The sequence below is a fragment of the Hyperolius riggenbachi genome, chromosome 1, assembly GCF_040937935.1.
Source record: "Hyperolius riggenbachi isolate aHypRig1 chromosome 1, aHypRig1.pri, whole genome shotgun sequence".
In the NCBI taxonomy this organism is placed as follows: Eukaryota; Metazoa; Chordata; class Amphibia; order Anura; family Hyperoliidae; genus Hyperolius; species Hyperolius riggenbachi.
The window spans coordinates 345683446-345695694 of record NC_090646.1 but is presented as its reverse complement, the minus strand read 5'-3'; the positions used below and the strand labels follow the sequence as shown (position 1 = coordinate 345695694).

General features: G+C 42.6%; 1 protein-coding gene across 3 annotated transcripts in view; it reads left to right on the top strand.

Annotated features, from left to right (window-relative positions):
* PALM (paralemmin) overlaps window positions 1-12249 on the top strand; it is a 139543-nt gene that overhangs the window by 121544 nt on the left and 5750 nt on the right. For 2 of the 3 annotated variants that reach the window (XM_068234052.1, XM_068234051.1), the window contains exons 6-7: window positions 7775-7796; window positions 7947-8006. In XM_068234052.1, the coding sequence (XP_068090153.1) occupies window positions 7775-7796; window positions 7947-8006 (82 nt within the window). The remainder of the gene's footprint in view (window positions 1-7774; window positions 7797-7946; window positions 8007-12249) is intronic. The other variant, XM_068234053.1, reaches the window with a different exon arrangement.

The following is a 12249-nucleotide window of genomic DNA, read 5'->3' as shown; positions in this document are numbered from 1 at the left end:
CTTTTTATTTTCTCTGAAGAGTAGCAACATGGGGGTCTCAAAACAACTCTTGAATGACCTAAAGACAAAGATTGTTTACTATCATGGTTTGGGGAAGGATACAGAAAGCTGTCTTAGAGATTTCAGCTGGCTGTTTCCACAGTTAGGAGCATATTGAGGAAATGGAAGACACAGGCTCAGTTCAAGTTAAGGCTCAAAGTGGCAGGCCAAGAAAAATCTCGGATAAACAGAAGTGAAGAATGGGGAGAACAGTCAGAGTCAACCCACAGACCAGCACCAAAGACCTACAACATCATCTTGCTGCAGATGGAGTCACTGTGCATCGTTCAACCATTCGGCACACTATACACAAGGCGATGCTGTATTCGAGAGTGATGCAGAGGAAGCCTTTTCTCCACCCACAGCACAAACAGAGCCGCTTGAGGTATGCTAAATCACCTTTGCAATAAGGTGCTTTGGACTAATGAAACTAAAATTTAGTTATTTGGGCATAACAAGGGGCGTTATGCATGGAGGAAAAAGAACACAGCATTCCAAGAAAAATGCCAGCTACCTACAGTAAAATATGGTGGTGGTTCCATCGTGCTATGGGGCTGTGTGGCCAGTGCAGGGACTGGGAATCTTGAAATGTTGAGGGACGCATGGATTCCACTCAGTATTAGCAGTTTCTGGAGACCAATGTCCAGGAATCAGTGACAAAGCTGAAGCTGTGGCGGGGCTGGATCTTTCAACAAGACAGCAACCCTAAACACTGCTCAAAATCCACTAAGGCATTCATGCAGAGGAACAACGACAACGTTCTGTAATGGCCATCTCAGTCCCCAGACCTGAATATAATTGAAAATCTGTGGTGTGAGTTAAAGAGAGCTGTCCCCATGCTCAGAAGCCATCAAACCTGAATGAACTGGAGATGTTTTGTAAAGAGGAATGGTTCAAAATACCTTCAACCAGAATCCAGACTCTTATTAGAACCTACAGGAAGCGTTTAGAGGCTGTAATTTCTGCAAAAGGAAGCTCTACTAAATATTGATTTCATTTTTTTTGTGGTGCCCAAATTTATGCACCTGTCTAATTTTATTTAAACAATTGTTGCACACTTTCTGTAAATCCAATAAACATCATTTCACGTCTCAAATATCACTTTGTATGTCTCCTATATGATATATTTAACTGACATTTTTTATCGTAACAACCAACAATTTGTACAGGAAAATCATGACCATTAACAAGGTTGCCCAAACGTTTGCATCCCACTGTAGCTGCATGCTTGTTTCAGCCCCAGAACTAAACTCACAGCCTCCTATGTGAAAGACAGATCCTTTACCTCTATCCTATGGCCTCTGCCGTGGTTACAGGGGGAAAAGTTCTAATCATTTTTAGACCAATCATTCAGCATATGTAATTCTACCTCTGAAAGGGGCATCCAGCAATAAGAGAGAATTACAACAGGTCCTCTGTGCAGCAGGGAGATTGTAGGTAGGCAGGATCAAGTGATCAGGTTAGTGTTTACAGTGAAAAACTGTAAACACGTTGTCCCCTTCCTGCTACTTCCTAACTATCTCATATGGTTGATGAAGGGATGGGGAAGCAGTTTGGATGGCTTACAGACTTCTGTTCAGTCTTTGCAAGTTGCATCTGGTATTGCCACAGGAGGCAGCTTTGCAAACTTGAAAAGCCAGGTAATAAATAAAGAATAATGTTGCAATTGTTTATGTTCAATGCAAAACACTCTTTACATTGCAAATTATGATATTTTCTATGAAATACAGTATACATGAAAATAAACACGTTTGAACTAGGTCGTCCTTGAGAAAAAGTAAATAAGTGAGTGTCTTCTTCTCAGTAAAAGTGAAGTTTTACCTTAAATAATTCATTTATTTATGCAGACCTGTACATATGCTCTAACAAATAAGAAACAAAGATGGACAGAAGAATTTGATTTGAAAAGGGACAGCTGAGATACAGTTGTGCTCATAGGTTATTATTATTTAGTATTTATATAGCGCCGACATCTTCCACAGCGCTGCACAGAGTATATTGTCTTGTCACTTAACTGTCTCTCAGAGGAGCTCACAATCTAATCCCTACTATAGTCCTATGTCCATGTATGCATCGTGGAGTGTTTGTATCGTAGTCTAGGGCCAATTTAGGGGAAAGCCAATTAACTTATCTGTATGTTTTTGGGACGTGGGAGGAAACCCACACAGACACGGGGACAACAGATCATCGCAGGATTTATGATTTCTTAACCATTTTTCATAGAATATGAATGATAGCACAAAAACTTTTCTTTCACTCATGGTTAGTGGTCGGCTGAATTATTAAGTATTGTTAAACAATTATAATTGCTATACAAACTACCCAAATGGCCCCGATCAAAATTTTACATACCCTGGAGATTTGGCTTGATCACATGCACACAACTGGACACAAATGGGTTTTAATGGTTATTAAAGGTAAACTTGTAAACTTATGAGCAGAATTGTATATGCTAGAAACACTGTAGTGTTTCGCAAAGTGCCGAAGCAAAGGTGCCGCAACGTGAAGGGTGTGTGATAGTGGGAAGTAGCCAGGACTAAACTGAGATAGTAACTTTAGTGAACATGCAGACACAGAAAGTTAGTCATGGTGCTGCACGCAGAGAACACAGAGAATAAACAGGAAACAGGAGACTTTGATAGGCTCAGAACTAAAGGCAAAGAAAATAGAACTGAAACAGGTAGATATAAGAAAAAAGGTGGGAAACAGATGCAGAAAGCAGAGGCCAAACATAGGAAAACCGGATGTGAAAGCAGAGCCCGAATGCAAAAAAAACAGAGCTGGAGTCAAAAAGATCAGAAGATCAAAATCCAGACGGCAATACAAAGTAACAGAATGCACAGGAACCGCAGAAAGGACACACAGTGAACTTTGAAGTTGAAAACTAAGCATCTTAAACTCCGTCAGAGATCATATATACTATGGCAAGTACAACCGAGGTAAAAAAGAACACAGAGGTGCACATAAAAGCAGGATTAAACTATATGCATGATGAATTAAAAAAAAAAAAAAAACAGTATTTGGCACCTTCACAATAAATGTACTGTAGCTGTAACACTTTTTCCCCTGTCCGAAGCCTGGCGCCATGATAAATACTTTTCTTTATATTTATTCTGGATGAGCAGCCAGCTCACTTCTGCATGGAAAAAAAATCGCTCTAAAATCACATCAAAATTGATCCCAAAATCACAGTCACTTAACCTACTTCTTTTTTCTCTGCATCAGAAATAGGGGGGATGCAGGTTCAAGCAGGTACACTCTCCTGACTGTGTAATAATTATTTATTATTGACAATGATTTATATACATTTTAATCAATGTAAAACTCATTTTTTATTATTAGAAAAAAAAGAGTTTAATCCGGCTTTAAATTAAAGCAAGCACTGCCTAGAGCAACTGAAGACAAGATTCTCACTGGTTGCTGTGGGTAACTGCTCCATTGCTGCTTCAGTTTTCTTTACAGTCTGTCTTTGTAAATCAGTCCAGTCAGAGACAGAAACTTGGGCTAGCAAACAGTTGGCCTGATTTAATTGACGGTGTTATGAAAGTCATTGCATGGGAGTTTTTTATTGCCCTCCATCAACTACTTTAATTGTCACTTTAGCGCTGAATGCTCTAACCCATTTTGTAAAAAGAAAACATTTGCTTACAGTCTTAAGCTGTAAATAAAATTTTGATTGAAGATCTTCCCTCTCCCCCAACCCCACCCATATGCCACGCTCCACCACAAAACTGAAAATGAATGACTTTGCAAGAGGAGGGAACATGGACCACATGGACTAGTATTGTTCTGGTGCAGAGCCCCACACAGGCCAGCACAGCCATTCTGGCAAAACCGGACTTTTGGGGAGACGAGGAAGAAAAAGAGGAAGAAAAAGAGGCTTGGAAGGGAATCCCCGTGCTGATTTTTTTCCTTAGTAAAACAAAAAAGCCCAGTTTTGGCCTGAGCAAATACCTGGAATAGAGCAGATTACAAGTTTAGTTATATGCTTTCATTTTTAACATGAATGGCTCCCACATCTCGGCTAACTCAAATAAGATCATTATGATATTGAAAGCTTGCTCTTTTAAAATTTTGAGTTATCTTTGAGTTAGCCAATACATGGTGTTCTTATCAAACATTTTGCTTGAAGTGATAATACACTACTGGTGCAGTAATCACATAAGTTTACCACCTTTTGTCAAAGCAATGCCTTTGGTCTGGTAAGCCCTGTTTAGTCTTGGCAGAAATTCTACTTGTACGATGTACCCTGTTCAAAGAGTATATCCATTTCCAGTAAAGGATTAAACATTCTGCATGGAGAAGATCCCATAATACAATCCTTAATGTACATCTCCCTTGGCTACCTGCTAATGGTTATATTTCCCCTTGGCATTTCTCAATTACCATGCACTTGAAACATTACCCTTCCTTCCTTTCACCTGTTGCCTGTATGTTGTCTGAGTCTATCGGTACTTCCAGAAATGTTAAAGAAAAGCTGTAATAAAGAAAAACTGCTTGGGGGAGGGGGGGGGGGTTGGGGGGGAGTACTTGTTGCGGGAGGTGGAAGCCTCTGCATCCTAATGAGGCTTCTCCCGTTCTCTTCACCCTCCTGGATCCAGCGCTGGCAGCCCCTGAACAATATTTACTGCAATATTTACAATACGCGCCCTTGCACAGCTGCGGTATCAGCTTTCCAAGACAAGTCCAGTCGGGTCTGCTGTACTGCTCAGACAAGTCCTGGTTGGGCTACTGCTGCTGTACAGAAGCGCAGATTGTAAAGATTGCCGTGTGCTACTGCGCCTGCACACAGCTAGTCGGGGGATTTCTCGGCGGAGCCAGCTCTGGGTCACTGAGGCTCAAGAGGACAGGGGAAGCCTTATTAGGATCCTGAGGCTTCCCCCTGCAGATCCACTTTAAGGCTATGTTCACAGTTGTGTGTTGTGTTGTTTTGGCATAACACCCACTCTGTAACATAGCTCGCCACACTGCATTGCACCACCAATGTGTTGTTCAATGTGGCCTTATGGATCTATTGCATAGCTTTTTTTTTCACTGTATATTGTGTCTGGCTAGTAGAGAGACCAAAGTGCTTAGTTTTGCCCATGTAGGTGGACTGGCACAGTACCTGGGGAAGGAATACTTACATACCTCACAATAGAAATCAGTAGAATGCTTGAGAAGATAAGTGGCCACATTCTGCAGTAATTTATATGCTATTAGATTGAGGACATCACCTTAGCCAGTGATGCCATATATAATAGACTTTCAGTGGCACGCATGACACCGAATACCATTCTCAGATAGTAAAGTGGGTTTTTTTTTACATATAGATATGTAGTATCTAGATAAAAAAAAATTACCACATGATTGCAGAGTACTATGAAACTATTTGTGCCTGGAGATAGACTGTAGTCCACCCTTCGGGTATCAAGTCAGCAGAGAACAAGCAACTGCCAAGATATGAGCATACCTTAGAATGCATACAGCATGCAGTGCTTTCAGAAATGGTTCAGTCCTTTACAGCGTTTTTTACTTTTTATGTTACAGCTTTATTTTAAACCCATTTAAGTTTACTTTGTTCTTTGATCAAGCTACCCTATAATGGCAAAAAGAAAATCAGTTTTTAATAATTATAGACACAAGCACATTGACATTGGCACTTGGACCCTGATAAAATGACCCTTGGCTCTGATAAAATATATTCTTTCTTTCTGTGGAACAGCACTTGGCAGTTACATCTAACCACCCTCAGGATAGGTTCACAGTGATCAGTTGCATAACGCACGCATAATGTGTGTGAACTGCATTGGAGACTGGACATTGACTTTAAAGTGTAAATGAGATATTTACCTAAAGAGAGCGAAGCCTCAGGATCCTATTGAGGCTTCCCTTGGTAATCTGATGTCCCCTGCCGTTGTGCACCCGCCCCCACCCCCATCGAAGATAAGCGACAATGCATTGTCCCTAATCACATCCAGCTGCACAGCTCTTCTCCCTGTATTGTGGTTGGGCGAGCCCACCCACAAGCTCTATGCTACTGTGTGGCTTTTGCACGGCCATGATACAGGGAGAAGAGCTGGGGGGCCATGCTCAGCAACGGGTGGCTAGGGACCACCGAGAAAAGCCTCAATAGGATCCCTCTCTGTAAAGAGACTCTGAAGCGACATAAAATCAATGCTTTTAACTTGTATTAATGTTAAGCACTATAGCTAGTGCTAAAGCGCTGCGTCCCCGCGGCAAAACGAGGGGTTTATACTTCCCAAATCCCCTGTGCAAACTGCGGGTAGCGCTTCCTGATTGAGGCAGAGCATAGGGCTGTAGCTCTGCCTCTCTGCGTGTCAATCCCCGCTGATCGCCGACTCTCCCCGCCACTCTCAATCTTCCTTCACTGAGAGGCGGAGATCCACGTGGTGATTGACGCGCATGGAGGCAGAGCTGCAGCTCAAAGCTCTGCCTTCATGTGCAGCAAAATCCACAACCAAGAAGTCGTGGATTTCGCAACAGGGGATTTGGAGGGTATAAACCCCTTGTTTTGCCGCAGGGATGAGGCGTTTTAGCACATTAATAAAAGTTAAAAGCATTGATTTCATCTCGCTTCAGTGTTTCTTTAAGGAAAAGTGGTATTTTGAACCCGAGCTTTGGTTCAGGATTACTTTAATACAAAGCTTGCATGCAGCGAGCTAGAATAACGCGATCAGTTATAAAGCAGTACCGTGAACAGGTCCATAGAATTGTATAGGCAGTGAGTTGACATGCACAATTATTCTGCAATGCAACTGACCACTGTGAACAGGGCCTCATGGTTAGATAATGACTTAACCTGGCACCTGTTCTTCTAGAACCTGTTAAATATGTGTAAAATTGAATCAAAAACTAGCTGCATAAGAATGTAATGTATTTTTTGTGGGCCTGTGCTATGCATTTTGTCATTTTTAATGACACACTAGATGACTTCAAGTAATTACACATACATGGTTGTTAGTCAGGCTCAGTTCTCTGATTAGTTATAAAATACAGTACATGGAATACAGTACATCTCTTTGCATCATAAGCACATTTTCCTTTCTTCTATATGAGTGCATAATAAATGTACAGGGTTTTTCTTTATGGTGGTTGGGTGTGTAATTTGTCTTTGAGGTTATGACTGTGTGTTCAATGTCTCATGACTAGTGATGGATTGTAAAATGTGCCTGGACCATATATAAATCTTATGATATGTGGCTTTATGAACTATGTCACTGTTTGGTCTTCTTGTTGCACCACTTTCCTCCATATAATATTTGAAGATAATAATGTAGGCTATATATGAAGAGAAATCAAAGAACATCTGTCTTATGGAGTGTATTTATCTGCACAGAGTTTTGGGTTCAATGCCAATATAAGAAATATGTAGAAATGAATGTTCAGCCTGCATCCTGCACTACTCCCTTCCATGCAGACAGCTGCATTCTGTCCTGGGCTGCTTGTCATGTGACTATAATAAGGCTCCCTTCAACACTGCTGGAAACAATTGCCACAGTGGTGCCAGCTGCAGCTGTTCAAGGACTGTTCAGTAGGGAGGAATACCTTGATTTTGATTTATGGGACTAGTAATGGATACAGGAATGTCTCTTATCAAAACAAATCACTTTTCCTGTGCTTCAATATGCTTATCCTGTAGGAAGATATGTATTTTTTTTATCAGTAACAGCAAATGCTATCATTCTTTCCCGTCACCATATAAGAATGAGCTATTCTTTGTTTTTAATTCCAGATCATTGTGAATGCTGCCCGGGGTAAGTCTCATTTGCTTACTTTTCTGTGTTACTTAAAAAATAGCTCAACAGTTATTATGGTATGCCTATATTGTAAACAATCACCTGAACTAGTGAAGCATTTGGACATTTGCGTCATTTCTGAACAAGCTGAATTCTTTGGATCCTCAGATCAGATTGTTTCACATTCTCCTGCAAAGAAGACAGATAGTCCAGATATGATGAGAGCGGGTAAGTAAAGTGCAGGGCACACATGCCCAGGTTTCTGGCATTATTTCTTGGCTGGGCGCTGCTTGGCTTCACAGCAATCAGGAAAAAAGAGGCATGGCTATTATCTACCTGCTAATTTAGACATTGTGCAATTAATACTTGCACAAGTTTATTTAATAAGGCAGAACCAAACATAAAGTCCAGTTACCCACAGCATCCAATCAGGTCAGTGAAGTCAACCTTCAGATTGGTTGCTGTGGGTCACTACATATTTCATTTTATTCTTTGCCTTATTATAATAAGACCAAAAACGCCTTTGCATAGCAATGATTATTCAGGAATGGTTTTCCACAAAAGGAAATTAATATCCACACTTGCTAAAATATTGTATTATGACACTTCATTGCTAACTAACATGTTATTATTAAAGTGTACCTGTCATGCTGTTGTCAAACAACTAGTATTATTGATACATCTGGAACAAAAACATACTGTTACAGCTGTAGACACCATGCTTTAATTTTCAAGTGCCGGACTTGCAAGGCTGTTTACCTGACTAGTCCATCTGCAGACTAAAGCTAGTCATATGCTACCTTTATAAGTGCTGATACATGCCGTTTGATCAAAATATCAAACTGAGCAAATATCAGCCAACAAAAAGGGTTTTAATTAGGAGTTGGGTTTTTTTGGTCAAAATTGTCATTATAACCAACCAAGGGCATCTTAAAGTAACAATAACAACACAATCAAATCGATTGATTTTCCCTTTTTTAATGAAACAATTAATTGTATGAGACAATGAAAATTAATTTTCAAATAGTGGTGCACCCACTATGCAGTAGCGCAATTTCCGCAAACCCCAGCGGCCGGGATTGTATTGGGTGCCGATATTTGCAATCATTACCTCTAATCGGTGCCTGCATGTGCCGAAATGTACCTTGTTTGCCACATATCGCGGTCACTATAAAGCTACGATTTGCGACAAAAAAAGGTAAATTTTGGCGTCTGATGGCAACCGTGAAATTTTCTTTCTTTGCCACTAATCGCAGGATTAATAATAGGCACCCATGGCAGCCCCATTTTTTTCCGAGAGGGCTCCTGCGCCTTTTTTTCTTGCTTCGGTATGGGAATACCTCTTGTAAGAAAAGAGGGTAGTCCACAGTCTAAGTAGGCTCCCCCTTTTAGGCCCGGTTCACATTGCGTTTTTGAGCCTAAAGGATCCGGTGAGTGGATCCGGTCTCCGCTTCACCGGATCCAGATGGCTCGTCCGTGGCCCTGTTCACATTAGTGAAAACTGATCTGATCAATGATTGATCGGATCCGTTTTCACTCAGCAATACATACCTTATCTTCATAGGCAGCCGGCGATAGAGGCTTCCTCTTCTTCCACTGTGACTACACAGCACGTCATGTGACTAGTCACATGACGCGGAAGAAGACGGAAGCCTCTACCGCCGGCTGCCTATGAAGATAAGGTATGTATAAAGTCTCCCCAGCCCACCCGCCCGGCTGTTGCACCCTCCCGTCGCTAGATTCGCGTCGGCCCATGCCCCCATCCCCCGTGGAACGGTCCGTTTCTTCACTAGTGTGAAGAAACGTTCCGTTTCCCATTGCCCCCAATGCTGCTGCATTTTTGTCTGGTTCCGTTCCGCTAAGCAGAACAGTCCAGAAAATTAGGGCCAGCAGCAATTTTTCGATCTGCGGACCGTAAACGTACGGAACGTATCTGTACCAACGGACGCATGTGAATGGATCCATAGGTTAACATTGGATCCATTCACATCCGTTCCATTTGGACAGTATACGTTCCGATTCCGATCCGCAAAAAAACGCTAATGTGAACCGGGCCTTACACACAAAATAGCAGATTTGTAGGCAGTCCATTGGGACCTTCTACCAACATTTATTAAAAGGTTTTCTGTTTTTTTAACATAACTGCCACAGACTTCCTTTATCTAAAAAAAAAAAAAAAACAGCTCTTGCAGAGTATTAGCTTCAAGTACCTGTTTGACAGTGTCACAGCAGTTTCCAGAGACATATTACAAAACATATTGCAAAATACAGCATATCAATTTGACTGGCAAATTTTTAAAAGTATAAGAAGTAGATTATGATTATAACTCACTTTATCTGGCTTTAAAGCTCAAATGTATTTTTATTTATGTTTGCCCGTAAGGCAATTTTTCAGGACAGGCACCCTTGCATCTCTGTATTATAATGATAAATCTATTATAAATTTCCACTGACAGTTTTCAATTCCAGTAGGGAAGTGTTGCCCTAGCAGTATGCAGTGCACAGAAGCCAGGCCTCATTTCCATCTATGCGCTTCTGTCCGCTTTTACATGTATCAATCTGTAACATTGATGTGCTGATAAAAAGCAGACAGATGCGGACAGAAACGCATTAAGTGGAAATGAGCCCAAATAGGCATGCCTGCTTGGGCAACAGTGTTTTAGTCAGCAGTTTGACTGCCACATGCACCCATGCCGCCACTTCAGTCCTGCCGTGTATGCCAGGCCAGCTGCTTGCCTCATCTACAGCCAGAGAGTGAGGAGGAGTAGAAGGTTTCTATGACATCACCAGAGTCAAGGGCAGACAGAAAGCCATCTATACCCAGAGTAAGTATGCAGGTTAGCAGGAGCAGCAGCTGGCGCAGCGTGAGCAGGCCTCATAGTGAGTCATACAGGTCTGTAAGACAGTGTTCTCCAGCCCTGTCCTCAAGGTTCACCAACAGTGCATGTTTTGTGGAAATCCACAGAGATAATCATCGCTGCTGAGACGCTACTTTCCTTACCTGTGAATGTTTGTGGTTTCCTGCAAAACGCGTACTGTTGGTGGGCCTTGAGGACAGGGTTGGGGAACTATGCTGTAAGAGACAGACTCAATGTGCACTAAGTGACGTTGCCCGCTGTTGTGGTAATATCCTGTTCTTGCCCTGAATTCCCTGGTAGTATCCTGTCCTGGCTGTGTGTATCATGTGGTGGTCTTCTGGCCCTTGCAGTTCCCAGCAGTGGAAGTTTCCTTTCCTGGTCCTTAATGTACAGTGTTGGCCTACTGTCCTGACCCTTGCAGTCTCTGTGGTGGTATCCTGTCCTTGCACTTGAAGCACCATGAGCCCACCACAGGGATTGCAAGGCCAGGACTGGAGACCACCACAGGGACTGCAAGGATCAGGGCAGGAGACCACCACAGGGATCACAAGGGTTGGTCTGTCTATAATATTAAAGGGAATCTAAACTGAGAAGGATATGGATGTTTCCTTTTAAACAATACCAGTTGCCTGGTAGTCCTGTTAATCTCTTTGCTGCAATAGTGGTTGAATCACACATCTGAAACAAGCATGCAGCTAATCCAGTCTGACTTCAGTCAGAGCACCTGACCTGCATGCTTAATCAGGGGCTGTGGCTGAAAGTATTAAGGTGCCCATACACTCGTCAGATTGGCAGCAGATAGATAAGAAATGCATCTGATGATCTATCTGATGCGTTTTTAGAACATTTTTTACCAGGATAGAATTCCAATAGATTTCAGTTTGAAATCTATTGAAATTCGATCTGATGGCATTTTTTTGCCATCAGATTTCCATTAAGGCCAATGCAAACTGATAAGCAATCTCATCAGATCGACCTAAATTTTCCACCCTGCAAGTTTGATGGAAATCCATCGAAATCGATTGAAATCGGCCGTCGATCGGTCGATTGGCCAACCGATTTGCAATCGATCGATCGATCGGGATCGATCGGTCGGCCAGAAAATCGGCTGAGTGTATGGGCTGCTTTAGAGACACAGGATCAGCAGGAGAGTCAGACAACTGGTATTATTTGAAAAGGAAAAATGCATGTCCTTCTCAGTTTCGGTTACTATTCAAGTGAACCTTAAAGAGAGACTGAAGCGAGAATAAATCTCGCTTCAGACCTCAGAGTTAGCAGGGGCATGTGTGCCCCTGCTAAAACGCCGCTATAGCGCGGCTTAACGGGGGTCCCTTCACCCCCAAATCCCCCTCCGTAATGCGGGGGAGCGCTTCCTGGTTGGGGCAGGGCTAACCGCCGCAGCCCTGCCCCACGCGCGTCTGTCAGCGCGTATCTCCGCCTCTCTCCCGCCCCTCTCAGTCTTCCTTCACTGAGAGGGGCGGGGGAGAGGCGGCGATGCGCTGCTGACAGACGCGACTGGAGGCAGGGCTGCAGCCGTTAGCCCTGCCTCCAGGAGCGAACAAATGCACGACCAAGTCGTGCTGGGGTGGGTTTGGGGGTGAAGGGACCCCCTT